The sequence below is a fragment of the Chanodichthys erythropterus genome, chromosome 5 (genome assembly GCF_024489055.1).
Source record: "Chanodichthys erythropterus isolate Z2021 chromosome 5, ASM2448905v1, whole genome shotgun sequence".
Taxonomy (NCBI): Eukaryota; Metazoa; Chordata; class Actinopteri; order Cypriniformes; family Xenocyprididae; genus Chanodichthys; species Chanodichthys erythropterus.
In genome coordinates, this window is record NC_090225.1 from 22,906,259 (window position 1) to 22,930,022 (window position 23,764).

The 23,764-nt window shown below is 37.8% G+C and overlaps 1 protein-coding gene across 1 annotated transcript; it reads left to right on the plus strand.

Annotated features, from left to right (window-relative positions):
- The first annotated feature begins 761 nt into the window (after positions 1 to 761).
- On the plus strand, positions 762 to 23,280 carry thbs2a (thrombospondin 2a). Its single transcript, XM_067386600.1, has 22 exons — positions 762 to 1,136; positions 1,945 to 2,016; positions 2,368 to 2,921; positions 3,930 to 4,014; positions 6,356 to 6,552; positions 8,582 to 8,722; positions 8,827 to 8,920; positions 10,498 to 10,668; positions 13,238 to 13,414; positions 13,560 to 13,733; positions 14,980 to 15,107; positions 15,355 to 15,507; positions 16,623 to 16,841; positions 17,477 to 17,584; positions 17,669 to 17,828; positions 18,047 to 18,165; positions 18,265 to 18,499; positions 19,613 to 19,840; positions 19,936 to 20,207; positions 20,294 to 20,391; positions 20,473 to 20,612; positions 22,137 to 23,280. The coding sequence occupies exons 2-22, from the start codon at positions 1,950 to 1,952 to the stop codon at positions 22,142 to 22,144; spliced, it is 3,528 nt and encodes a 1,175-aa protein (XP_067242701.1). The 5' UTR covers positions 762 to 1,136; positions 1,945 to 1,949; the 3' UTR covers positions 22,145 to 23,280.
- The last annotated feature ends 484 nt before the right edge of the window (positions 23,281 to 23,764 follow it).

A 23,764-nucleotide genomic window follows, 5' to 3' on the forward strand; every position in this document is an offset into this window, starting at 1 on the left:
AGTTTGAAATAGATTAAGTTTTAGTTTAGTAGTTTAAAAGCTAGATAATGTGTGTGTGAGTGAGTGAGTGAGTGAGTGAGTGAGTGAGTGAGTGAGTGAGTGAGTGAGTGAGTGAGTGTGCGTAGACAGATATAGTTAGTCAGATAGTTAGTAAGTTAGATAGTAAGTTAGATAGATTATTTTTAATTAAACAGTAACTTCCTGTCCTCAAATTTGATTGGTCCAAATGCGTTGTCACTGGGACATTTCACTGTATAACTCCGAATGCACAGCCTTGCAAAATAGCCTACACTTAATTTGACTAGTACGCATAAACAGGCGCTCAGGTTTTGAGCAACCTTCTTTCTGTTTACAGACGTGACGTAATGACGCAAAGAGAATGGCTGCATGCTCGAATTTCCCGCGGAAACCCACCAGTACCGATTTTATTATAAAACATTATTACAAGCTTAATCGGGCTAATGTAAGGAGATAATTTGAACACTGGCTGGTTATGTACTTGCTCAAAAATTGATTTTGGATCATTTTTAACAAAAAAAAAAGTTATGGACTGCAGCTTTAACATACAGATCTTGGAACTCTGAAAACCCATGCAATGGAGTATACCTACTGCCAAAAATATACAAGTTAAATGTAAACAAACATCTATTTATAATATAAATAGATATATTTACATTGTATTTGACAGTGAGTGGTTTTATTCTCGAGTCTCTAAAAGCATCTCTTTTGCATCTTGCGCGAGCAAATACTTCTCCACATCTCTGTTCCTCCTCCCAGTGCTGACTCGGGCTCGGAATCTGGACGCGGAGACGTCACTGCAGGGGAGGACAGGAGGTTTCACTGCATTGGTAGGCTACCGGCATGACATTATATGATGGGAAACTTATAATTCAGCCCCCTCAGCAGGACCAGCTTTATATCCGAACTTGACTGACATGGTTCAGACTGAACCGTATAAAGGGCTTCAGTCCAGTAGTTCTCAGGCAATTGAACTGAAACTCGGAGTCGTGTGGATGCTACACTGTGGATTTTAGTCCTTGCGTGTCGCATATTTGTCTAGAAGATTTTTATTTTATTTTTTTACTTAGAGGACATATAGACTTGTGCTGTTTCAGTTGGATTGCACATCAGTACAGGTGAGTCTTTTTGTTTGGGGGCATTATTATATGTTTTGGCTCCTTATTGACTTAACTAGTTTACATTATTTTCACTGTGAGAATTATAATTACATTCTTTCCTCCAAAACCACGTTTGACAGACTGTCACGGTTGTTATAAATGTCTTCAATGCTGCAGTAAAGCGTTTACTGCACTTAGCAAAAAATGTTTGGGATGTGATTCTGATAATGATGCATAATGTATTTAATGTATTTATTACCATTGGTGAGTCCATTTACTTTTCACTTTGATCTAAAGTGTTGTTGATGTATTTTACAGAGTGGTCGACTATAAATGAAAGTCTTGATTTTATGTGAACTTTTACTGGTTTAAACGGTCACATGACCACATCTGTTTAATTAGCCTACAGTTTGCCCCCCTGAAAGATGATATCTGTGTGAGATTTTCTTTAAAATGTCATAATTCAGATACATAAAATGGTTAAAGTGTCTATTATTAATCTCTTACTAAGATTGCTCTCTTATATAAATGCATGAAAACCCCAGGAATGTGGAAACATAGGAAAACCCAGAGACCCGCTTGTTGAAGTATTGTTTAAATAATCTATTATTATTATTATTATTATTATTATTATTATTATTAGCCTATGTTCAATACAACTGCCTGATAATAAAACAAAAATTACGTTAATTATTTTTTGTATTTATTTATTTGCAATTTTCGATTGTGTTGGCATGTGGTATGTTTCATCAGGCTATCTGAGTATTTGGTAATAAATGGGTTAATAATATGTTATTATTTATATTTGTATATGTGTATTTTGAAGGAGTTATGATACTCAGGAGAAATCTCTGCTTTCTGCCCTTGCTGTTACTATGCATCAGAGCACTACCTCAAGGTAAATCCATGATGCACCTGTACCTAAATTGTTTCTAAATATTTAGGGTTTAACCTTTTTTTCTGTTGCCGTTGATGTTTTCCCACTTTATATCTAATTCTGAATTTGAGATGTCCATATAACACAGTTTGCCCATTATTCTTTGTGCCTCCAAGCACATCTGTGTTTGATTCATTAACAGTCTCTATGTGGTATTCAATGCAGAACAGTTTTTGCATGATTTTGCCCTGAGATGATGTAATATTTTCCTGAAAATCTTTAATGGGCTTACATAATCTTCACATAAAATGTGTTGCGTATTTTCACATAGTCATCTAAACTTCTGAAATGCTCATGTGTACTCATTCAAAGATGGCCATGTGGAAGATGAATCCATCTTCGACCTTTTCAAAATCAGCAGCATCAGCAGAAAGACGATTGGTGCCAAGCTCTTCAAGGGCCACGATTGGGACTCCCCAGCATACCGCTTCATCCGCTTTGACCACATCCCTGCTGTCAACAACCTGGCCCTCCATCAGATCCTAAAGCAGGTCCAGAACAATGAGGGTTTTGTGTTTGTGGCTACCATGCGACAGGACAAGGGCTCCAGGGGCACCCTGATTGGTCTGGAGGGTCCTAGCGGGAGGCGTCAATTTGAGATTGTGTCCAATGGACGCGCCAACACGCTGGATCTGGTCTACATGGTCGAGGGATCTCAGAATGTGGTGTCCTTTGAGGATGTGGATTTGTCTGATTCGCAGTGGAAGAACATCACGCTGTACATTCACGGAGAGAATGCTCACCTGTACATAGGCTGTAGCCTCATTGACAGCGTGATCCTGGACGAGCCTTTCTATGAGCACCTGCAGCCGGAGAGCAGTCAGATGTTTGTGGCTAAGGGATCTATCAGGGAAAACCACTTCAGGGTAAGACCAGTTGTTCTCTGTGAACATCATCTGTACTTCATTCCATGCTTGTTATGCTATTCCTGCGTAATGATTTTCTGTGCTGTGAAATAGTCAGGTCATCTTTTTTTATATAGTGCTTATATTTATTGTATTGTATTTAAATATACAGTACAGATTGTTTTAAAGCAGCTTCACATTAATAAACAGGAACAAGTGATCAGTGATTGTAAAAACTGATCAAATATGAGTCAAAGTCAGTTCAGTGTTGATTCAGTTCAGTTCAATAACTGAAAAGTTCAACAATTATGAAATGAGTTCAGTTCAGTGCAGCTCTAGAGAATACACTAGTGTCATTATTTAGCTTGAGTCAGTTCAGTGTTGATTCAATTCAGTCATTGTCGATGTTGCAAAATTTGTCAATTATGAAATAAAGTTGAATCAGCTTTGAAGCAGCTCTGCAGAAAACAGTGTCATCATCCAGCTCAGTTCGCTTTAAGTTTTGTTCTCATCCATTAGTGTCAGTGCAGTCAAAATGATAACACAACTGAATATTAAGTGTCTAATAAACCCCAAATAGAAAAAGTCATTTTTTGAGTGTTTGAAAGTGAAAATCTATACTGTATATAAGTCAAATGGGGTCATAAAAAGTCATAAAAATGTTTATTCATAATATACATACAATATATATATATATATATATATATATATATATATATATATATATATATATATATAAGGATCTATAGCTAAGGACCTTTTAAATGGTTAGTTCACCCAAAAATTATGTCATTTTGTCATTCATCTTCGGAACACAAATTAAGATATTTTTAATGCAATCCGATGGCTCAGTGAGGCCTATATTGCCAGCAATGTTGCTGAACTAAGGATCCATGTTCTGTTGACTTTTTCCTAGACATGCTTCAAATTCACCACTGTTGTGGTGAAAGGACCCATAAAATAAGAAAATAACCATAAATATCTCCTCAATTTAACATTATAATGGACTTAATCTCTGTCATTTCACAGGGTTTACTACAGAATGTGCAGTTCCTTTTTGACACACCAATAGAGAACATCCTGAGAAACAAAGGTTGTGAGATCACCAAACCTGGTAAGAATTCATTCATATCTCTTAAACATGAAAACTATAAAGGTCAGCATGGGAAAACCACATAAAGTTAATTGCAGTAATTCCCAAAATTTCACCTTAATTGTCTGCTTTCATGATCTCTGGCTTATTTTTGTGTTAGACTGATTTTTTTAAGCGGTCAGAATAGGCTCTCATAATGCATGGACTTCTGAATGTTCTAGGTTTCAGGAGCTCTATTGGATTTATTCTGTGCAGTTCATGATCAAATTTGTTTTAAGAGGGTTGGTATGTTTTCCGTTGGATTCAGTTTTCATTTTAAGCTTTTCTGGCTTTCACCTAAGTGGGTCACGAAATCTGCAGATCAGAGCTGTGGAAATTTCTGACCGTATTACATCATGTTTACGGGAAACGCTCATGTTAGTGTGGTGGTATATGGGTCAACCAGTTTGCACATGCCATAAAGAGGATAAAGATTGTCACATTAATATACATTGGCAGGGTGTTAAGAGAAGGTGGAAAAATGGAAGAAGTACTCATAATTATATACATGCACATGGTCAGATCACAAACTGGCTGGTTTGACTGACTGTTCCCTAAAGCTTTGGTTGGCATGGCTGAACAGTAAGAATGGCCCACTGGCCCAGAGAGAGTTTCAGGCCAGTTTGCGAAACAGTCACTTGCCCTTTGTAGGCCAGTGCAGCATTGCTAGTCATGGTCTCACTCTAAAATGCTGTACATCCATTTTTATGCCTGGCAAATTGCCTTGGAAACATTTGGTATTCTACAGTTTTCCTGCAATTCCTGCAGATTTTTCACCACAATAATTTGATCTAACTGGCTTACATAACTGAGCTTTTGTCAAATTTACAAAAAAAAGACTAGTTATAGTGTTGGAAGCATAAGAATGTGTAAGCATAAGGCCGTGACGCACCAAGCTGTCGAAAAATAACTAGAGGGAAGAAAGCTGACTGTGTTGTTGCCTTGTGTTGGCTGTGTTTTGGCCAGAAAGCTGTGCTTGAACACACCACAAACAATACAGGTGACTGTCAGCTAGCATCTGCATTGTGCGCTTTCTTGTAAGGAAATAACTGTCTTTTTTAGCAGGTATCAATAGTCTGTATTCGTCATTCAAAAAGGTAAACCGAAACTAGGACTGCAGATATACAAACCGAGATATACAATCAGAGTTCTCTCTCTCTCTCACTGACGGTGGCGACACAGACAGACCCGGATTTAACATGCTCAATCGGCCAAAAAACCCAGACGGGGTCAGATAAGTGCCAAAAGTCCGGAACACACAGCAAAAACTTGTCAGGGCCTTTAAACAACAAACTAATCTGTAATGTTTTTTGCATCAGATGTCATTGTTTCCATTTGAATGCAGAGAAGAGTCTGAGATAGTCTGTTTAACCAGTAAATAAACTCATCTCTGGAGCTGGCTGACTTTTGTGCTGAAATAAATAGTTTTAGATCATGACAAAACTAAGCTTTGTGTGAGATGTGCTGCTGCCTCAGTTCCTTTTAATTATAACTGAATAAGTATGCATAGGATATTGGCAGTCAAAAAGGCTTCCATTTCCATTGCCAGTGCAAATGCATGCCAACTGCTGAATGTTAGGATGCCAGTGCAGATTTCCCTCTAAACTCTCTAGTGCCCCAGTTTAGGAGTGCCACGTATTTCTAAATAAAAGCTAAACTGAAGTGCATAAAAGCCTGCCTAGAACGTTGATGAAACAGACACACACAAACTTATTTTCCCAGCGTTGACTGAAACCCCAAAGAGATTTGAACGAGTTCAACAGTCTCTAAAAAGCTGCTAACCCTGCATGAGTCTCAAAGGAACCTCTGGAGGTATCAACATGGCTTCCTGATTTAGTGTCTCCTGTTCTCCATTAATCTGGAGAAAATTTACGCAAATGACCCCAAAATGGCTGCAGATATCTAATGGGAGTTTTGGCATAATGGACAGCATTCCTCTGCTGTTGCGTATCCCCCAACCCCACCACCTTCCTCCTTTTCCAAGACGTTCTTTGAAAAATCACTATCTTTTTTTAAATGTTACTTCTGGGTAGCTTCTGCGCATTTATTATAGTTATGTCAGAACTATAGTGAGAGAATGATATATCTGTAATGTGTGGGGTGTGGAATAAATGTTTTATAATCAAACATAGCTGCTGTATCCTGACTGTATTCATGGGGCCACTTTGTATCAGTTGTATTCATTTACACGTACCATTTTAAAATTAAAGTCTTTTTTCTTGCTCTTTAGGATCGGTTGTCTACTGGGTTCTCTCAAGTAATGAATACAATTAAAACAATGATGTTCTTTAACGCTGATCCACTGCATTCTTTTCTCTCTCAGAGGAAGTTAACGTGGTTAATGAGAGCATAGAGACTGTGTCTGTCAGTACGGCCATCTCCTCCAACTTCATTGGGCAGAAGGAGAAACTGGCATCGGACGTGTGCGAGCGTTCCTGTGAAGAGCTCAGCAACATGGTGCAGGAGCTCAAAGGTCTCCGTATCATTGTGGGCAATCTCATCGATGGCTTGCAGAAAGTGGTAAAGTTGTTTTACTTTACATGTTTTGTTTGAAAGATTGGTTCATTCAAACTGAAAAAGAACACAAAATAAGAATGTTTTCCCATGCAATTGCAATGAGGCTTTCAAGCTTCAAGAAGGTCACAACAGCACAATAAAAGTCTCATAAAAGCAGTCCATACGACTTGCACACTATACACCAGGTCTTCTGAAGTCATACAATAGCTTTATGTGAGAAAAAACACCTTCAAAGCCTCAGTTCTCATTCATTGTAATTGCATGGAAAAGAGTGACCCTCAAATTTCTCCTTTTGTGTTCCACGGGGGGGTGGGGGGAGTCATACAGGTTTGGAACGACAAGAGGACGAATAAATTATGTCTATTTGGTTGGTTGATCTGAATTGATCAGGTTGGTGGCCATCTCTGATTTGGAGAATTTTATTACAGATTAAATATCTCACCATGCAAGCAAAAATTCTTGTAGTCTAAACAGAACCATTAAAGGAAAACAGGGCTGAAGTCAGAGGCAGTGGAAAACCTAGATGTGGGCTGGGGTTTTATGGTTTGTTTTAGAGGGAGATAGGAAGTGTGAATAGGAACCGAGTCGTGCCTGGCAGTGTTTAAACAGCCCCTTTATCCTCCACTGGGAGCTTCCCAGCGATGAGGGAGTCTGGGCATAATCTCTGGGAAATCCAGCCGTTGGATGCTGCGGGTCCCAGAGGCTCTTCCAGACCATGTGGTGTTCTGTTTCACAGCCTAACACTCGTGACTGCTACCTATGCGTTTTGTTCTCACTCACACACATACAAAATTAATTCATCAGCACACACTGTGGTTCTGTTTTTTTTGTGTGTGTTATTTTATGTACTTATAATGCTTCGGAAGTTAATAACCTTTCCTCCCTTGCATTTTTCTTGTTATTTTTTCCCCTCACCCAATCTCTTGTTCTGTCTCTTTCTCAACTCTGTACTCGTGGCCACAAATGTGTGATGCTAATAGCTCTCAGGACTACAACATTCTGCTTTGAGTGTTCTTTTTCATTTCATTCTTTTCTTTAAAAAAGAAAGAAAAATCAAAACAGAAAATCGAAACATCTGGAAAAGACTAACAAAGTAACACAAAAAGAGAAAAGAGAAATTCTCTCTGAAAAGAGAATATTTGCATTCAAACAAGTGATTTGATGTCAAAAGTCACTTGAGGACATTTAACTTAAGCATGGCGTTCAACCAGAAAGATCAATTGGGGCCATTTTGGGATTGTGTTACAGGGCTTTAGGTGCCTCGGATCTCATCTGAAAACGGTTTCAAAATCCAGCAGGCACCTAAAGCCTCAGAAAAAGAACATCTCCTCTTTGTCTTTGTTGTCTGTATTGAGGATGTATGATGAATACTTTTATCCAGCAATTGATCAAAAGTGACAGTAAAGACATTTATAATGTTACAACATTTTTATTTCAAATAATTTTCAAATAAATTCTATTCATCAAAGAATCTTGGGGGGTAAAATCACGTTTCCACAAAAATATTACCCAGCACAACAATGTTTAAGATTGATAATGATAATAAGTGTTTCTTGGACAATGAATCAGCATATTAGAATGATCTCATTTGACACTGAAGACTGGAGTAACGATGCTGAAAATTCAGTTTTGACATTACAAGAATGAATTATATTTTAAAATATATTAAAATATAAAGCAGGTGTTTTCAATTTTAACAGTATTTCACAATATTAATGTCTTACCTCCCCCAAACTTACATGGAATGGAAATCTCATCATTACCCACAGGTTATCATTAGAGATTTGATAGCAGGAAAAGCAAAGTAACTTCCCAAGTCAAGAGGTTGCAAGGAGTAAATCATCCAAGATTGCCAGGGGCAGAGCTTCCTGTTCTCAAAGGCCAAGAACATAATTCCCTTGCTATATAGAAGTGTGCTCATTCCATTGTAGTTTAAATAACCTTTATTTATCTACATGTGGAAGACATTGACAGAAGTATTGCCACCTTTTGACCGTTTGTCCATCTGTCTTGCTGTGCATCTGTCGGTTAGACTGAGGAGAACACCGTGATGAAGGAGGTGCTGGGGAACATGAAGAACATCAAAGACAAGCGCATGTGCTGGCAAGACGGCCGTCTCTTTGAGGATAAGGAGGACTGGGTTGTGGACAGCTGCACCAAGTGTACCTGTCAGGTAAGAAGATCTGTGACGTATGATGAATGTAAGAGAAAGAGCGAATGGCATTCTGCTTTTGTTCTGAGTACTCTGTCTTTATAGTTTATGGCTTTGTCTTGCAGGAATCAAAGATTGTGTGCCATCAAATCACATGTCCTCCAGTAGCCTGTGCCAGCCCCACTTTCCTAGACGGTGAATGCTGTCCTGTGTGTCTGCGTGAGTAACGTTTCTGATACATTGTTGAAATTCACAATTTTCATAATTTTCCCATCATGTCTAATTTAGAAACTCCCTGTCTGAAGTAAAATTATTGTATTCACTAATATCATGTGTGTGAATTGTATTTAAATGCCTTGATGTTATGCTTGTGATGTTTCTTATGGTAACTTGAAATTGTATTGATATTTTAAAATAACCCATGCTACTTTTATACCAATGGATTTTCCTTGAAAATAAAGTAAGACAAAGTTTTAGACATAAACAACTGTTCAAAAGTGGGCACTGTAAGATATTTTTTTAAGAAATTGATACTTTTATTTGGCAAAGGATGCATTAAATTGATCAAAAGTGACATTAAAGACATTTATAATGTTACAAAAGATTTCTATTTTAAATAAATGCTGTTTCTCAAACTTACTGTTCATCAACAAATCATGACACTTTTACTATCCTCACTTCATTAAGCAGCACAACCATTTTCAGCTAAACATAATAAGAAATATTTCTTGAGCAGCTAATCTCCTTGTTAAACATAGTTTATGTAAATAGACAGAGAAATTTCTAACTGATGTATTTTAAAAATCCATATCTCCAATATAGTGGACTTCAATGGGCACCAAACGGTTGAAGGTCAAAATTACAGTTTCAGTGCAGCTTCAAATGGCTTTAAATGATACCAGACGAGGAATAAGGGTCTTATCTAGCAAAACGATCGGTCATTTTCAAAAAAAAATACAACTGTATATGTTTTATATAAACAGATGATCGCCTTGCGCATGCTTCCGCTTTCCATATTCTTCAAAACGCTTACGCTGTATGTCCTACGCCTTCCCTACTCTACTTACGGAACAAACGCGCCGCCAGTTCTGTTTTGAACAGCCCTTTGAAGCTGCACTGAAACTGTAATTTTGACCTTCAACCGTTTGGTGCCCATTGAAGTCCACTATAAGGAGATTAATCCTGGAATGTTTTCATCAAAAACCTTAATTTCTTTTCGACTGAAGAAAGAATGACATGAACATCTTGGATGACATGGGGTGAGTAAATTATCAGGAAAATTTAATTTGAAAGTGGACTAATCCTTTAAAATAGAAAAGTCATTTTATAATATATTTATATAATATTTCTCAATATTACTGTTTTTACTGTATCAAATAAATGCAACCTTTGTGAGCACAAGGAACTTCTTTCAAAAACTTTTTTTTTTTTTTGAGAATTTTACCAACCTCAGAGTTTTGAACAGAAGTTTATAAACAAGGCAGACTTTTTCTTTTCTTTAATGATATAGAACTTTTATTGTTTTAAAAGTGCTCGTGTTTGCCAACCACACATTTTTTATTATCCATGAGAAACAAGCATTACTGTATGTTCCCATGCTCTGAAGTGGGTTGAGAAAGATGATGTCATGTATAACTTAAGCTCCAAAACATCAGAGCCGAAGAACAAGGTTGCCTTTGCTGTGTAAATATATTAGCAACAAGGAGTACCATGATGGGTGTGGTGGGGTTAGAACGGAGTGAATTGTGCTTGAAGCTACCAGTGCTAAATGTGCTTTTGTGTTCACGTGTGTGCAGCTAAAGACAGCGAGGACGGCTGGTCGCCTTGGTCTGAATGGACGGAGTGTACCGTCACATGTGGAACAGGCACCCAGCAAAGAGGCAGGTCATGTGATGCCACAAGTAACCCCTGCAGCGGCCCCTCCATCCAAACCCGCAGATGCAGCTTGGGAAAATGCGACAGTCGTGGTGAGACAGCCGGTCTTTGTTTGACCATTATTAACTGCACTCTTTCTCTGAACACCTGTTCTTCGGTCACATTTTGGACACCATTTTCTTGCCTGTTTTGTCAATAAAGTTTAAAATCTTGGACGAAAACCACATAACAGAGGTGTAAGTGGTATTGGATTGAATCCTCTTGCTTGTGGCCTTAAGAAATGTGGTCCGTCACCTTATAACTGCAAATGCAAAGCTTGCTCTCTCACTAATTTGTTTCATGTGTATCAGAGCATTAGAGTTAATTGTGACAATAAAATAATGCATTCATCTATAACGTCTTCACAGACCATGGCGGAAGCAGAGTTTGTGTTTGAAACCGAGTAGAAAGAGAGGTCTGAAATGCAGCTGTCATTTTATCTAAACAGCTGTTAAAAATAATGAAAATGGAAGAAAAAGAATCGCTTCACCAAGACTTTGGTTCTCGGTTCAGTTCCAGCCAGAATCTCTAAATCTTTATGGGGAAAAAATACTTTTTTTGGCTGTTGTTTTTGTTGTTTTGAATTGGTTATGAGCTTTTGAAGGAGTAATTCATACAAAAATGAAAATTCTGTGATTTATTTGTGTAATACCATAATTGACTTTTTCTTTCATGGGAGGCAAATTGAGAAAGTATTCGTTGCTCTTTTAAGGCACTTACAATGAATGAGTTCTGACGCTTAAAAAAGATGCAAAAGCACAATAAAAGTGTAACAAACAACCCAGGATCATTGGAAAGATGTACCTGTGGAGTTTTTCCTGCACGTTTCGCAACACTTTAAAAGTGTCGCTAAAATCGTGTTTAGTTTTATCCAAAACAGATGAACTTGAATCTCGTGGCAGTTTGGAAATAAAATAAAATGCTAGAATGACGTAACCATGTGAAAATAAGTCTTTATTCATTCGAAAATGTGTCCCTCTAATCATAATTTGTGTAAACAAAGAATAAAAGTTTTACTAATGCTCATTTTAGCTGGAAACTGCAGTAAATTTTATGATTAGGTACATTTTTGGAGTTTTGCAAAATGCGCGTAATGCGCTCATGTTGGTCAAAAAAAGTAGATTTACAATCTGTAAGTTTTCTGAAACCATGCAATAGCTTAGTGTGAGGACTTTCAATATAGTGCACAAATCATATGGATCACATTTTTGATTTTTTTATGGTGCTTTTGTATCCTTTATGAAGGTTGAAAGCTTCGCGCTCCGCTTATTGTAATGGCCTGAAAAAGAGCAGCAACCAGTACAATTTGTCAGAGTTTCTCCTTTTATGTTCTTCAGAAGTAATAAATTCATATGGGTTTGAAACTGCATAAGAAAATAATGAGATTTTTTGGGCAACTATTCCTTTGAAGTAGGCTATATCAATCAAATATCATTGATTTCAAGCAGGGCTGAAGTAACTATAATAAGCCCCTGACATCCGTTTGAATTGGCAGTAGGCTGAACAAACACTCAAACGGTAAGCAGTAATCCTACTGGCTGGCACCCACTTACCTTCATGTCATCAAATTGGTTATTGCTACTGATGGAATGTTACATCACCTAAGTAATATTCATTAGCCATACTGACCCTGTGATTTCAAGCCATTCCATTCCCTTGAAGAATCCAACATGATATTAACCTGATTTTGTGGCAGGCAGAAGATTTTGTAACAACATTGGTGTTTCCTTTCATCATCTGATGTAAATATTTATGGAGCGCATGCTAATAGACAAACTGCTTTCCATCAGCAAGGGAACGAGCTGGTATTCATCACTTATGCTCAGTGAGGTTTTAATGAGTGGCATATGGCTCTTTGTGGTCTACCAATGCTAACTCTGGCTTATAGCTGACTCAAATGTTTTTTAATAACTGACAAATGTTACCAGCTGGTATCTTGGACAGCAATGGACAAGCCTTTGTTAAAATTACTGCAAAACAATATCTATATGCATTCGTAGATTAAGCTTTCTAGATTTAAATAAAATGAATAACAGTCTCTCTGCTCCTCAAATTGTGGACCTGTGTACTCAGACACATGTGGTCATGGCAACAGAATACAACTGACTGTGTGAGAGGAGGCACACTTAGTGCTCATTGTGTCACCCCTGGCCTGAATACACCACCAGATCTCTCCCATGCTGAATCCCAAAGAGTCGATGAGATAGTGGGTCCAGAGTTTCATCAGGTTTTTTGGCTGTCCCGCCCTGTGTCATTTCTGGACCTCATGCCTCTGGACTTACTAATGTAAATGAAAGATGTCATTGTTTGTGTGGGTTTGTTTGCTGCTTTAACACTGCCTTCAGGTCATGTCAGAATGAGATGAGTGCACATGAATGCCTCCACGATTTTGTTTTAACCCCAACTTTCCATTGGCAGATTTGTATATTTGCCAATAAAGTGTAAGAAATAAGAGTGAAATACACTACCGTTCTAAAGTTTGGAGTTTGTAGAATTGTTTTATGTTTTTGAAAATCTCTTATGCTCACCAAAGCACTTTTTATTTTTGATTTATTTGATTAAAAATACAGTAAAAACAAGAATATATGACTTTGGTAACCAGTTTTCTGACTGTCGTTTTAGTCCGACAAGATGGTGGGTGGAGTCTGTGGTCCCCCTGGTCATCATGCTCTGTGACATGTGGAGAGGGACAGATCACACGAATTCGCCATTGCAACGCCCCCGTCCCTCAACTGGGAGGAAAGGACTGTGAGGGGAGCGGTAGAGAGACGCAAAAGTGTGAAGCCAAACCCTGTCCGAGTGAGTTCTGGGAGTCATGCGCTTCTCTTTTATATACTAACAATACTAGACCTATTTTCATTGAGTGCTCTTGAAATAAAACAGTTTACATACTGTAATTTGTCTCAGTAAACTCAGTGATTTTCACTGTACTCTCTTCTCATAGTTGATGGAGCCTGGGGCCCGTGGTCTCCTTGGGCGATCTGCTCTGCCACCTGTGGTGGAGGAACAAGGACACGAACACGTGTGTGTAACAGCCCTCGTCCGCAGTATGGTGGCAAGAAATGCCCAGGAGAGTCCAAGGACACCGATTCCTGCAATAAACAGGACTGCCCTGTGGGTATGTTACTTATTTCTCACTCTTTGACTTCTTCAGCTGTGTATTTCAAATCTGCGGGGCCAAACATTGGACACCCCCACCCTTTTGTTCCAATCGCTGAGCCAAAATTAAATATTTAGCCTCAGCTCAGTCTGGTCAAAATAAAACTAGCAACTCTCTGTTGTTCATTTAGATGTCTATTTTTATGCTGGCTATAAATCACAATAAATTACAATAACGCATGAAGGTATATTAGCATTCATTTGGGTGTTATAGGGGCAATATAAGCAAAAGTTATATATTTAAACAAGATGATACACTACTGTTCAAACATCTGTGTTTTATGAAATAAATTATTATTTTTATTCAGCAAGGATGTATTAAACTGATCAAAAGTGACAAAAAAGACATTTATTGTAACACCGGCACTGGTAGGAACAAAAGAGATGGCAGGCGTAGAGCAGATGTATGTACAGGGTTTATTATTGCAAACAAACAAAAAGAAATATGAGCTAAGGAACACAAAGAGCTGGGAAACATGAGGGAAAAAGAATGCAGAACATCTACATGCAACAGCAAACAACTACTGACAAAGGAACAAGGAAACACAAGGGCAATTTATTCACAAGATAACAAGAGCTAACAAGGGACAGGTAAAGGTGATTAATCGTCATTGAAACAAACCAGGGTAACTATAAAAACAAACAAGGGAGCTAAGGAAACAATTCAAACACAGGAGGTGAAACACAGGAACAATGGGAATACACTTCAAAATAAGAGTCACAAAATTGTTGAAACAAGACAGTAATCATGACATTTATAATATTGCAAAATAGTTATATTTTAAATAAATGCTGATAAACTTTGTACACAAAAATATTAAGCAGCACATCTCTTTTCAACATTGGTAATAATAAGAAATGTAGCTTGTGCACCAAATCAGCATATTCAAATGATTTCTGAAGAATCATGTGACACTGCAGACTGGAGTAATGATGCTGAAAATCCAGCTTTGCATCACAGGAATAAATTATATTTTAATATATATTAAAATAGAAAACAGGTTTTTTTTTAAATTGTAATAATATTTTACAATATTCTTGTTTTTACACGTTTGAACGATACATTCACTAATCTTACCTGGAGTTATTATTTAAGGACCTCTTTAGACTGACACATCATGCATAACATCTCGAGATTTATGAAATGCATATCAATTTCATGACTAAACTTTAAGCCTCTCCCTCTGCATTCTCTTCTTCCTCAGATGGTTGTCTATCTAACCCATGCTTCGGGGGTGTTGAATGCACCAGCTCCCCTGACGGCTCGTGGGAGTGCGGGCCCTGCCCTGTCGGTTTCCGTGGCAATGGAACATTCTGTGAGGATGTGAATGAGGTACAAAGGGGAAAGAGAGCTGGGAAAAAGCATAATGTAGTTAGGGCCGTCTGACAAGCAGTTGTTATACTGCATTACTCACAAATCAACAGGGAAAGCGTAGCCAAACAAAACATTTTATCCAGCCCTTACACTATAGATACACTGATTTGTACCCAACAAGTCCTTATAAATGTGAAGATTATTGAAAAATACTTTATTTCAAATATCTTTCTAAACATGCCTGTTTGGTTATTGTGTCCTCTAGTGTGACATGGTCCCTGATCTGTGCTTCAAAGTCGGTGAATCCCAGCGCTGCGTTAACACAGACCCAGGATTCCACTGTTTGCCTTGCCCTCCTCGATACAAAGGCAATCAGCCCTTTGGAATGGGAGTGGAAGCTGCCAAGCTAAATAAACAGGTCAGTTATGCAGTCTGTGGACAGATTGGATCAATTATTGCACAAGTATATAAATGTGTTAGTTTCCCATTGTACACTCATTAGTCTGGCTGAATCTAGTCTTGGCCTCAGACAGCACGCCTACAGTATGTGCCGCCCACAGTCCGTTCGTTGACCGTCTGATGCACATTACACAAAAAACTGGAAAGCACTTTGTCGATCTGGCAAGTTAAATATTAAATATTTTTATATGATCAAATTCTGATCACAGTGTCTACACACATTTTATGTTATTTTGTCAGGGTAATTATTGAATTAATTTCTTTGTAATTAATATGAAATCTACTATTTCATATAAAAGTGACCCTTAAAGGGTTAGTTCACCCCAAAATAAAAATTGTCCCATAATTTACTCACCCTCAAGCCATCATAGGTATATAAGAGTATCTTCTTTCAGTCAAACACAATCGGAGAAGCCAAAAAAAGCACATCCATCCATCATAAAAGTAATCCATACAGCTCCAGGGGGTTAATAAAGGACTTCTGAAGTGAATCGATGCATTTTTGTAAGAAAAACATCCATATTTATAACTTTATAAAGTGACACATGGTATATTGACGAATGTGGAAGTGCAGAGTATAGAGTAAAATAAGACATCGGTTACGAATTAGAAGTCTAAAATGAGAATTTTTAAGGAGAAATGTTGGAGGTTTGAGATGAGAGAACTGGGGTTGTTGATTGCTGAATATTTGGCTCCTTAATCATGGCCAGCCACCATCTTGCTTTTGTTCTCCTATTCCTCTTGGATGAATAAATTTTGCAGATTTCTTGGAAAGCTGACTCATTTGCTTTTCTGCCCAAAAGTTTCATAATGTCCACAACTAATAGGTTTGTCACCAACTTGCATTTCTTTGATCCAATGCCCAAGGGTAGTAAATTGACAAAGGGCTGAAAGGAATTGTCCCATGTTTTATAGCTTCGATCCAATAGCTTTTCAAATAAACTTTTCAAATAACCAAATGTGCACAGCTGAAACCAACAAAATAACAGGAAATTATCAATATAAAGTCTTTTAAGTCTCTCACAACATTATTCCACTGTTATTGAGTGTTGCTGAAGTCTGTTTATTTTTCAGGTATGTGAGCAAGAAAACCCCTGCAAGGATAAAACCCACAACTGCCACAGATCCGCTGAATGCATCTACCTTGGCCTCTTTAGTGACCCGATGTTTAAATGCGAATGTAAAATCGGCTATGCCGGGGACGGTCTCATTTGCGGCGAGGACTCTGACCTTGATGGCTGGCCCAATCAGAACCTGGTGTGTGGAGCCAACCAATCCTATCACTGCAAAAAGGTAAATGAGATTTCTTTTCTATTGCTACAAGACAAAATTTGTTATAACTTTTGTTTCTGAAATTGCATTTTTGAAAGAAGTCTCTTATGCTCACCAATGCTGCATATATTTGATCAAAAATACAGTAAAAATAGTATTATTGTGAAATGTAATTAGAATAACTATTTTCTATTGTAATATATTTTAAAATGAAAATTATGTCTGTAATGGCAAAGCTGAATATTCAGCAGCCATTACTCCAGTCTTCAGTGTCACATGATCCTTCAGAAATCCATCTAATATGCTGATTTTGTGCTCAAGAAATGTTTCATATTATCAGTGTTGAAAGCCTTCTTTAATAAATAAATACAATAGCATTCATTGTCTTTACCGTCACTTTTGATCAATTTAATGTTCCATTGCTGGATAAAAAAAAATCATACTCAAACCCAAACTTTTGAACAGTAGAGTATATTTACATAGTGAATCCCCAAATTAATGTAGATCTCACCATCTACTGTTTAAAAAACAGATGCTGCATTAGTTGTTCATTTTTAACACATTAAATAGTCCACATTTAATTTTAATTTTTTTAATTTACAAGTGTTAATTTTCCCAACTTAAGAAAATTATATTTTTTATCCTTTGTTGTGCAGGACAACTGTCCCAACCTTCCAAACTCCGGCCAAGAGGACTTTGATAAAGACGGTCAAGGAGACGCCTGTGACAAAGACGATGATAATGATGGAATCATGGATGAGGGGGTAAGCAAGTTCCTTAATTATATTGTTGAAAATCTGCAATGTTTATGTACACTAAGCTTGTATTTTTTTCCTCCTGTGCCCCAGGACAACTGTCCTCTGCTGTATAATCCCAGGCAATTTGACTATGATAAAGATCTTGTCGGTGATCGCTGCGATAACTGCCCATATGAGCACAACCCCGCTCAGATCGACACAGACGGTAATGGCGAGGGAGATGCCTGCTCCGCAGACATCGATGGAGACGGTGAGAAACTGCTAGACCCATTCACACAAATTACAAAGTCAACAATACTCATATTTTGTTTATAGACTCGAGAAGCTTAGGTTTCTGTAAGGATTAGACCCAAGTGCAGTTCAAGTAAATAAATAATAAACCACAAACTATGCAGATGTCTCACCACAGTCAAGTGCAAATTTGTTGGATTTCCTGATGGTTATTTTGTCCATTGAACATTGTTTCAGAGGTTTTGAATGAGCATGATAACTGCCCCTACGTGTATAACAATGACCAGAAGGACACAGATATGGATGGCGTGGGTGACCAGTGTGATAACTGCCCTCTGCTGCACAACCCTGACCAGGTACAACAGTCTTAGTAAACACATTCATAAGCATACATGCCCACAAATAGGAGGTATGTTTAACAGCAGTTTAACCAAGTAATTGGTATGTTTTAACAGTCTGACTCAGATAATGACCGAGTTGGTGACGAGTGCGACAACAATCAGGACATTGATGAGGACGGCCACCAGAACAGCCTGGATAATTGTCCCTACATCCCCAACGCCAACCAGGCCGACCATGACAAAGATGGGAAAGGAGATGCTTGTGATTTTGACGACGACGATGATGGAATCCCTGATGACAAGGACAACTGCAGACTGGTGTCCAACAAAGATCAGCTAGACTCTGATGGTGAATGAATCTACTGCTTAATATATCCAGAAGTGATTCTCTGTATTTCTGCTCACTGTGAAAAGATGATCTCACACACACTAGTCATCTTTAATCTATTCATTTTTTCAAAGTTTTTTTTTTTTTGTTGCCACATTTTCTCCTTTGCATTCTTTGAGATTTAGATATATTTACAACTGGAAAATGTCCTTTGTGTAGCCAGGGTCAAGGAAAATGATGTCACACTCATAACTTGCAGGTGGTTACTGAAGGGTGCGTGTGATTTGCCCGCATTTTGTTAAGGCTACCTGATTTTTTTGTGTTGGTGGGAAAATGGAAACCGGTTACAGTTGGAGGTCGAAGCTGTCAGATGCTATCATACTTCTCACACCTCATTATATTTTGTTTATTGGATAAAGTCATGACGGTTCCAAGGGGAGAACGCCAACTACTGTAAAAACAGACGTTATAGCAAGAGCTGGCATCTGTGCAAAAGCCTTCTTGATTTTTCCCTCATATTTGAAGTGCTAAAGTCTGGATTTAATAGATTTCACATTTGAAGCCAGTCACATGTTAATGTACATGACATGAAAAGACAGCTGAGATTGCTTTGTGCTTGGAGAAGAGTGCTGGATGCTAAATAAAATCTTCCTTTTGTTACAATATTTCCATAACCCCTAACAATTTTATTACCCATGTGTGAATATAATATAATATAATATAATATAATATAATATAATATAATATAATATAATATAATATAATATAATATAATATAATATAATATAATATAATATAATATAATATAATATAATATAATCACACATGCTCTAAATTTGGGATGGTAAATATGTATATTTATTTCTTGGTTAATAATTATTACTGGTTTTTATTTGAATAATTATTTTTTTATAATATGTATTATTATTTACATTTTTAATTAATTTAAATATTAAATAAATGAAGTAAAAGTGCATTATATACATTTTATTATTATAACAATGTGAATAAATAATACTAATATTCTTATTTTTATTATGTGTGTGTGTATGTTTTTGGCTTATTTGGCAGATTTAACCGTTTTAACAGATCTACTGACATTAATTATGAATTCCTTTCACACTTTATCCAAAGGGGATGGAAGAGGCGATGCTTGCAAAGATGATTTTGACAATGACAACATTCCAGACTATTTGGATGTGTGTCCTGAGAACAACGCCATCAGTATCACGGACTTCCGCAAGTTTCAGATGGTGCATTTGGACCCCAAAGGAACAACGCAAATTGATCCCAACTGGGTGGTCAGACATCAGGGGAAAGAGTTGGTTCAGACTGCTAATTCTGACCCTGGTATTGCTGTGGGTGAGTATTTAAGCTTTCAGAGTAGCCCATCTGGTCATGATTTTAGCTTGATGTCACTGAGGAAATGAGACTTCAACCTTTTAATTGCTCTTCAGGTTTCGATGAGTTCAACTCTGTGGATTTCAGTGGCACTTTCTATGTCAACACTGACAGAGATGACGATTATGCTGGGTTTGTGTTTGGCTATCAGTCCAGCGGGCGATTCTACGTGGTAATGTGGAAGCAAATAACTCAGACTTACTGGGAAGACAAACCTTCAAAAGCTTTTGGCATCTCAGGGGTTTCTCTGAAAGTGGTCAACTCTACCACGGGCACAGGGGAGCACCTGCGCAACGCCCTGTGGCACACTGGGGACACTCCAGGACAGGTGAGGCTGACTCCTCATCAAATATGACATCTGTTAGCGTTTATGGTAAGCTTGACTCAAACTAATTGCTATATGTGCTCTGAAAGGTTCGCACACTGTGGCATGACCCTAAAAATATCGGCTGGAAGGATTATACCGCCTACAGGTGGCATCTCATCCACAGACCCAAGACAGGCTTCATAAGGTGATTAACAGGAAGGCCCTAACTGCCACAGAAATCTCATAAAGCATGTAGAGTTAACAGATGTATCTTCTTTTTCACCAGAGTGGTGGTTTATGAGGGGAAGCAGATCATGGCAGACTCAGGGCCAGTTTATGATAAAACATTTGCTGGAGGGAGATTAGGACTGTTTGTGTTCTCCCAGGAACTGGTTTACTTCTCTGATCTCAAGTATGAGTGTCGAGGTGAGTAGTTTATCATAACAAAACATTGGTATTTGTTTAAATTGCACCCTTGTATTAGTAATGTGTGTCGAAGCACTGTCTGTGGTCTGTCAAAACTAAAACCCTCCTCCATTCTTCCTACTCCAGACACTTCATTTTCTCCACCTGTTTGAAATACAGTAGCATATATATTCTTATTATTATTATTATGTAACAGTGCTCCAAAAACAGGGACTGCATCACATACACCGATCAGGCATAACATTATGACCACTGACAGGTGAAGTGAATAACATTGATTATCTCTTCATCATGACACCTGTTAGTGGGTGGGATATATTAGGCAGCAAGTGAACATTTTGTCCTCAAAGTTGATGTGTTAGAAGCAGGAAAAATGGGCAAGCGTAAGGATTTGAGCGAGTTTGACAAGGGCCAAATTGTGATGGCTAGACGACTGGATCAGAGCATCTCCAAAACTGCAGCTCTTGTGGAGTGTTCCCGGTCTGCAGTGGTCAGTATCTATCAAAAGTGATCCAAGGAAGGAACAGTGGTGAACCGGCGACAGGCTCATTGATGCATGTTGGGAGCGAAGGCTGGCCCGTGTCGTCCGATCCAACAGACGAGATACTGTAGCTCAAATTGCTCAAGAAGTTAATGCTGGTTCTGATAGAAAGGTGTCCGAATACACAGTGCATGACAGTTTGTTGCGTATGGGACTGCATAACTGCAGATCAGTCAGGTTGCCCATGCTGACCCCTGTCCACCGCCGAAAGTGCCAACAGTGAGCATCAGAACTGGACCATGGAGCAATGGAAGAAGGTGGTCTGGTCTGATGAATCATGTTTTCTTTTACGTCACATGGATGGCTGGGTGCGTGTGTGTCGCTTACCTGGAGAACACATGGCACCAGAATGCACTATGGGAAGAAGGCAAGCCTGCAGAAGCAATGTGATGCTTTGGACAATGTTTTGCTGGGAAACCTTGGGTCGTGCCATCCATGTGGATGTTACTTTGACATGTCCCACCTACCTAAGCATTGTTGCAGACCATGTACACCCTTTCATGGAAACGGTATTCCCTGGTGGCCTCTTTCAGCAGGATAATGCTCCCTGCCACAAAGCAAAAATGGAATGGTTCAGGAATGGTTTGAGGAACACAATGATGAGTTTGAGGTGTTGACTTGGCCTCCAAATTACCCAGATCTCAATCTAATCGAGCATCTGTGGGATGTGCTGAACAAACAAGTCCGATCCCGGAGGCCCCACCTCGCAACTTACAGGACTTAAAGGATCTGCTGCTAACATCTTGATGTCAGATACCACAGCACACCTTCAGGGGTCTAGTGGAGTCCATGTCTCGACAGGTCGGGGCTGTTTTGGCAGCAAAAGCGGGATCAACACAATATTAGGAAAGTGGTCATAATGTTTTGTATCGGTTTATGTTTTAGTGTTAGATGTTAAAATATTAGCAAAGCATATTAATTAATAGCAAAGCAGAAAAACAAAGCCAGTTAACCACTTTTTAAATTCTTTTTCTGCTTTTCAGATAACTGAGCAAGAGAAGAAATTACCCGCCTTAAAAGACTGTATCTCAACAACACATTTTCACTCTCTGACAAAACACAGAAGACCAAAGACAGAAGGAAACGGACCCCAAACCTCTTCCTGAGGAGAAATAATGAACTTAAACTACAAGCACATTTATAAGGATTTTTTTTGTGTGTGTGTGTCCTCAAGTCAGTCTTTGTTAGCCAAAGTTTGGGTAATGTCAGTCAGACATTACATTTGTGGTCATTTTTTTTTATTTTATTTTTTTTTTTACAAAATGTAACACAATCTACAGGAAAAACAATCACAAACCTTCATCTGATGTCTTTATCACCAACTGCTTTACTTGCACAAGATTTTTTTTTTTACTTCCTCTGTATTGTTACAATGTGCAGAACTTTTCTTCTTTGGATTTTTTCTTGTAATGGAGACATCTTTTTCTACAACCCTCAATTCTAACAGGGGCTTTGGGTTTGATCAGCATATAAATGTTTTAGAGACCTTTGAGATGAAGATGTTTATATTAAGACTGTATCATAATTACTTGTGTAAAGTATTTATATGACTCTTGCAATTCAGTATCAAGTTATGTCTAGCTTTTTTTGCAATGCTTTCAGAACCTAGACATTGTAAATACTAATTTATTTGTTTACACTGACAAAATTTGACTATTGCAGAAATAAGGATTACATCTTTTTGCTGCGCTTCTATACATCCATAACCCAACTCCATGCCTATGCAGTTTCTCATTCGTTACTTGATAAAAGTGTTTTTCAAATGTGAGTATGAGTGTGCTGTTGTTTCGTTTCATTTTTTAACACAAATTTGCTGGTCTTTAACCACTTTTTCTTTTGTTTCTTATGTTTTGTCTGTATATTAAAGAAACTGTCATGGAGTGCACAAGACATAAGACAAAAAATATTGTTTTTATCAGAGAAACAGAGACTCTCATACATGAGAAATTGTCATTCATCGTCCAGATCTTTTTGAGCCTAAATATTCATGTTTTGTCTTTTTGTTTTTAAAATGATTTTATTTTCATAATTTTTCATATTTTGTAAGAAAAAAAAAAAAAGTGCCTTTTTTTTTCTGCCACATCCCCAGAAAACCTTGTAAAGTTTTCTAATATTGTTATTCTCACAGTTGTCACTTTTTTTTTCTATAATAAAAGGTTTACACATAGTTTCCATTTGGACTGGTGCTTTGGAATCATTCCAAATACTGTAATGGGATGTATGATCGTTTTTAAAGATGTCTATCAGATAATTCATGTGGCTTCACTGCTGCCATAAATCCTGAATCATGCCTGTCCTTCACTAAACAACTATTTTAACTGTTCATACACAAAGAGGCCCAAAAGTCCTGGAAGGGAGCAACGTGGGCCTACAGTATATTCACTTATCTCCAAAGCTCATTTGTTTTAGATTGTAATATTATTTTATGGTAAAGTATGTACAGTCAATAGTTAAATGATGACATGATTTTCATTTTGGATGAGCTATCACTTTTAAAATACCTTTGTACAAAAATAGAGTGCTGCAGGTGTATGTGTAAAATCAGCATTATTACACAGCAATGACATTTTTGTAGGCCAAAATCCAGAAATGAGCATTTTAGCACTTCTTT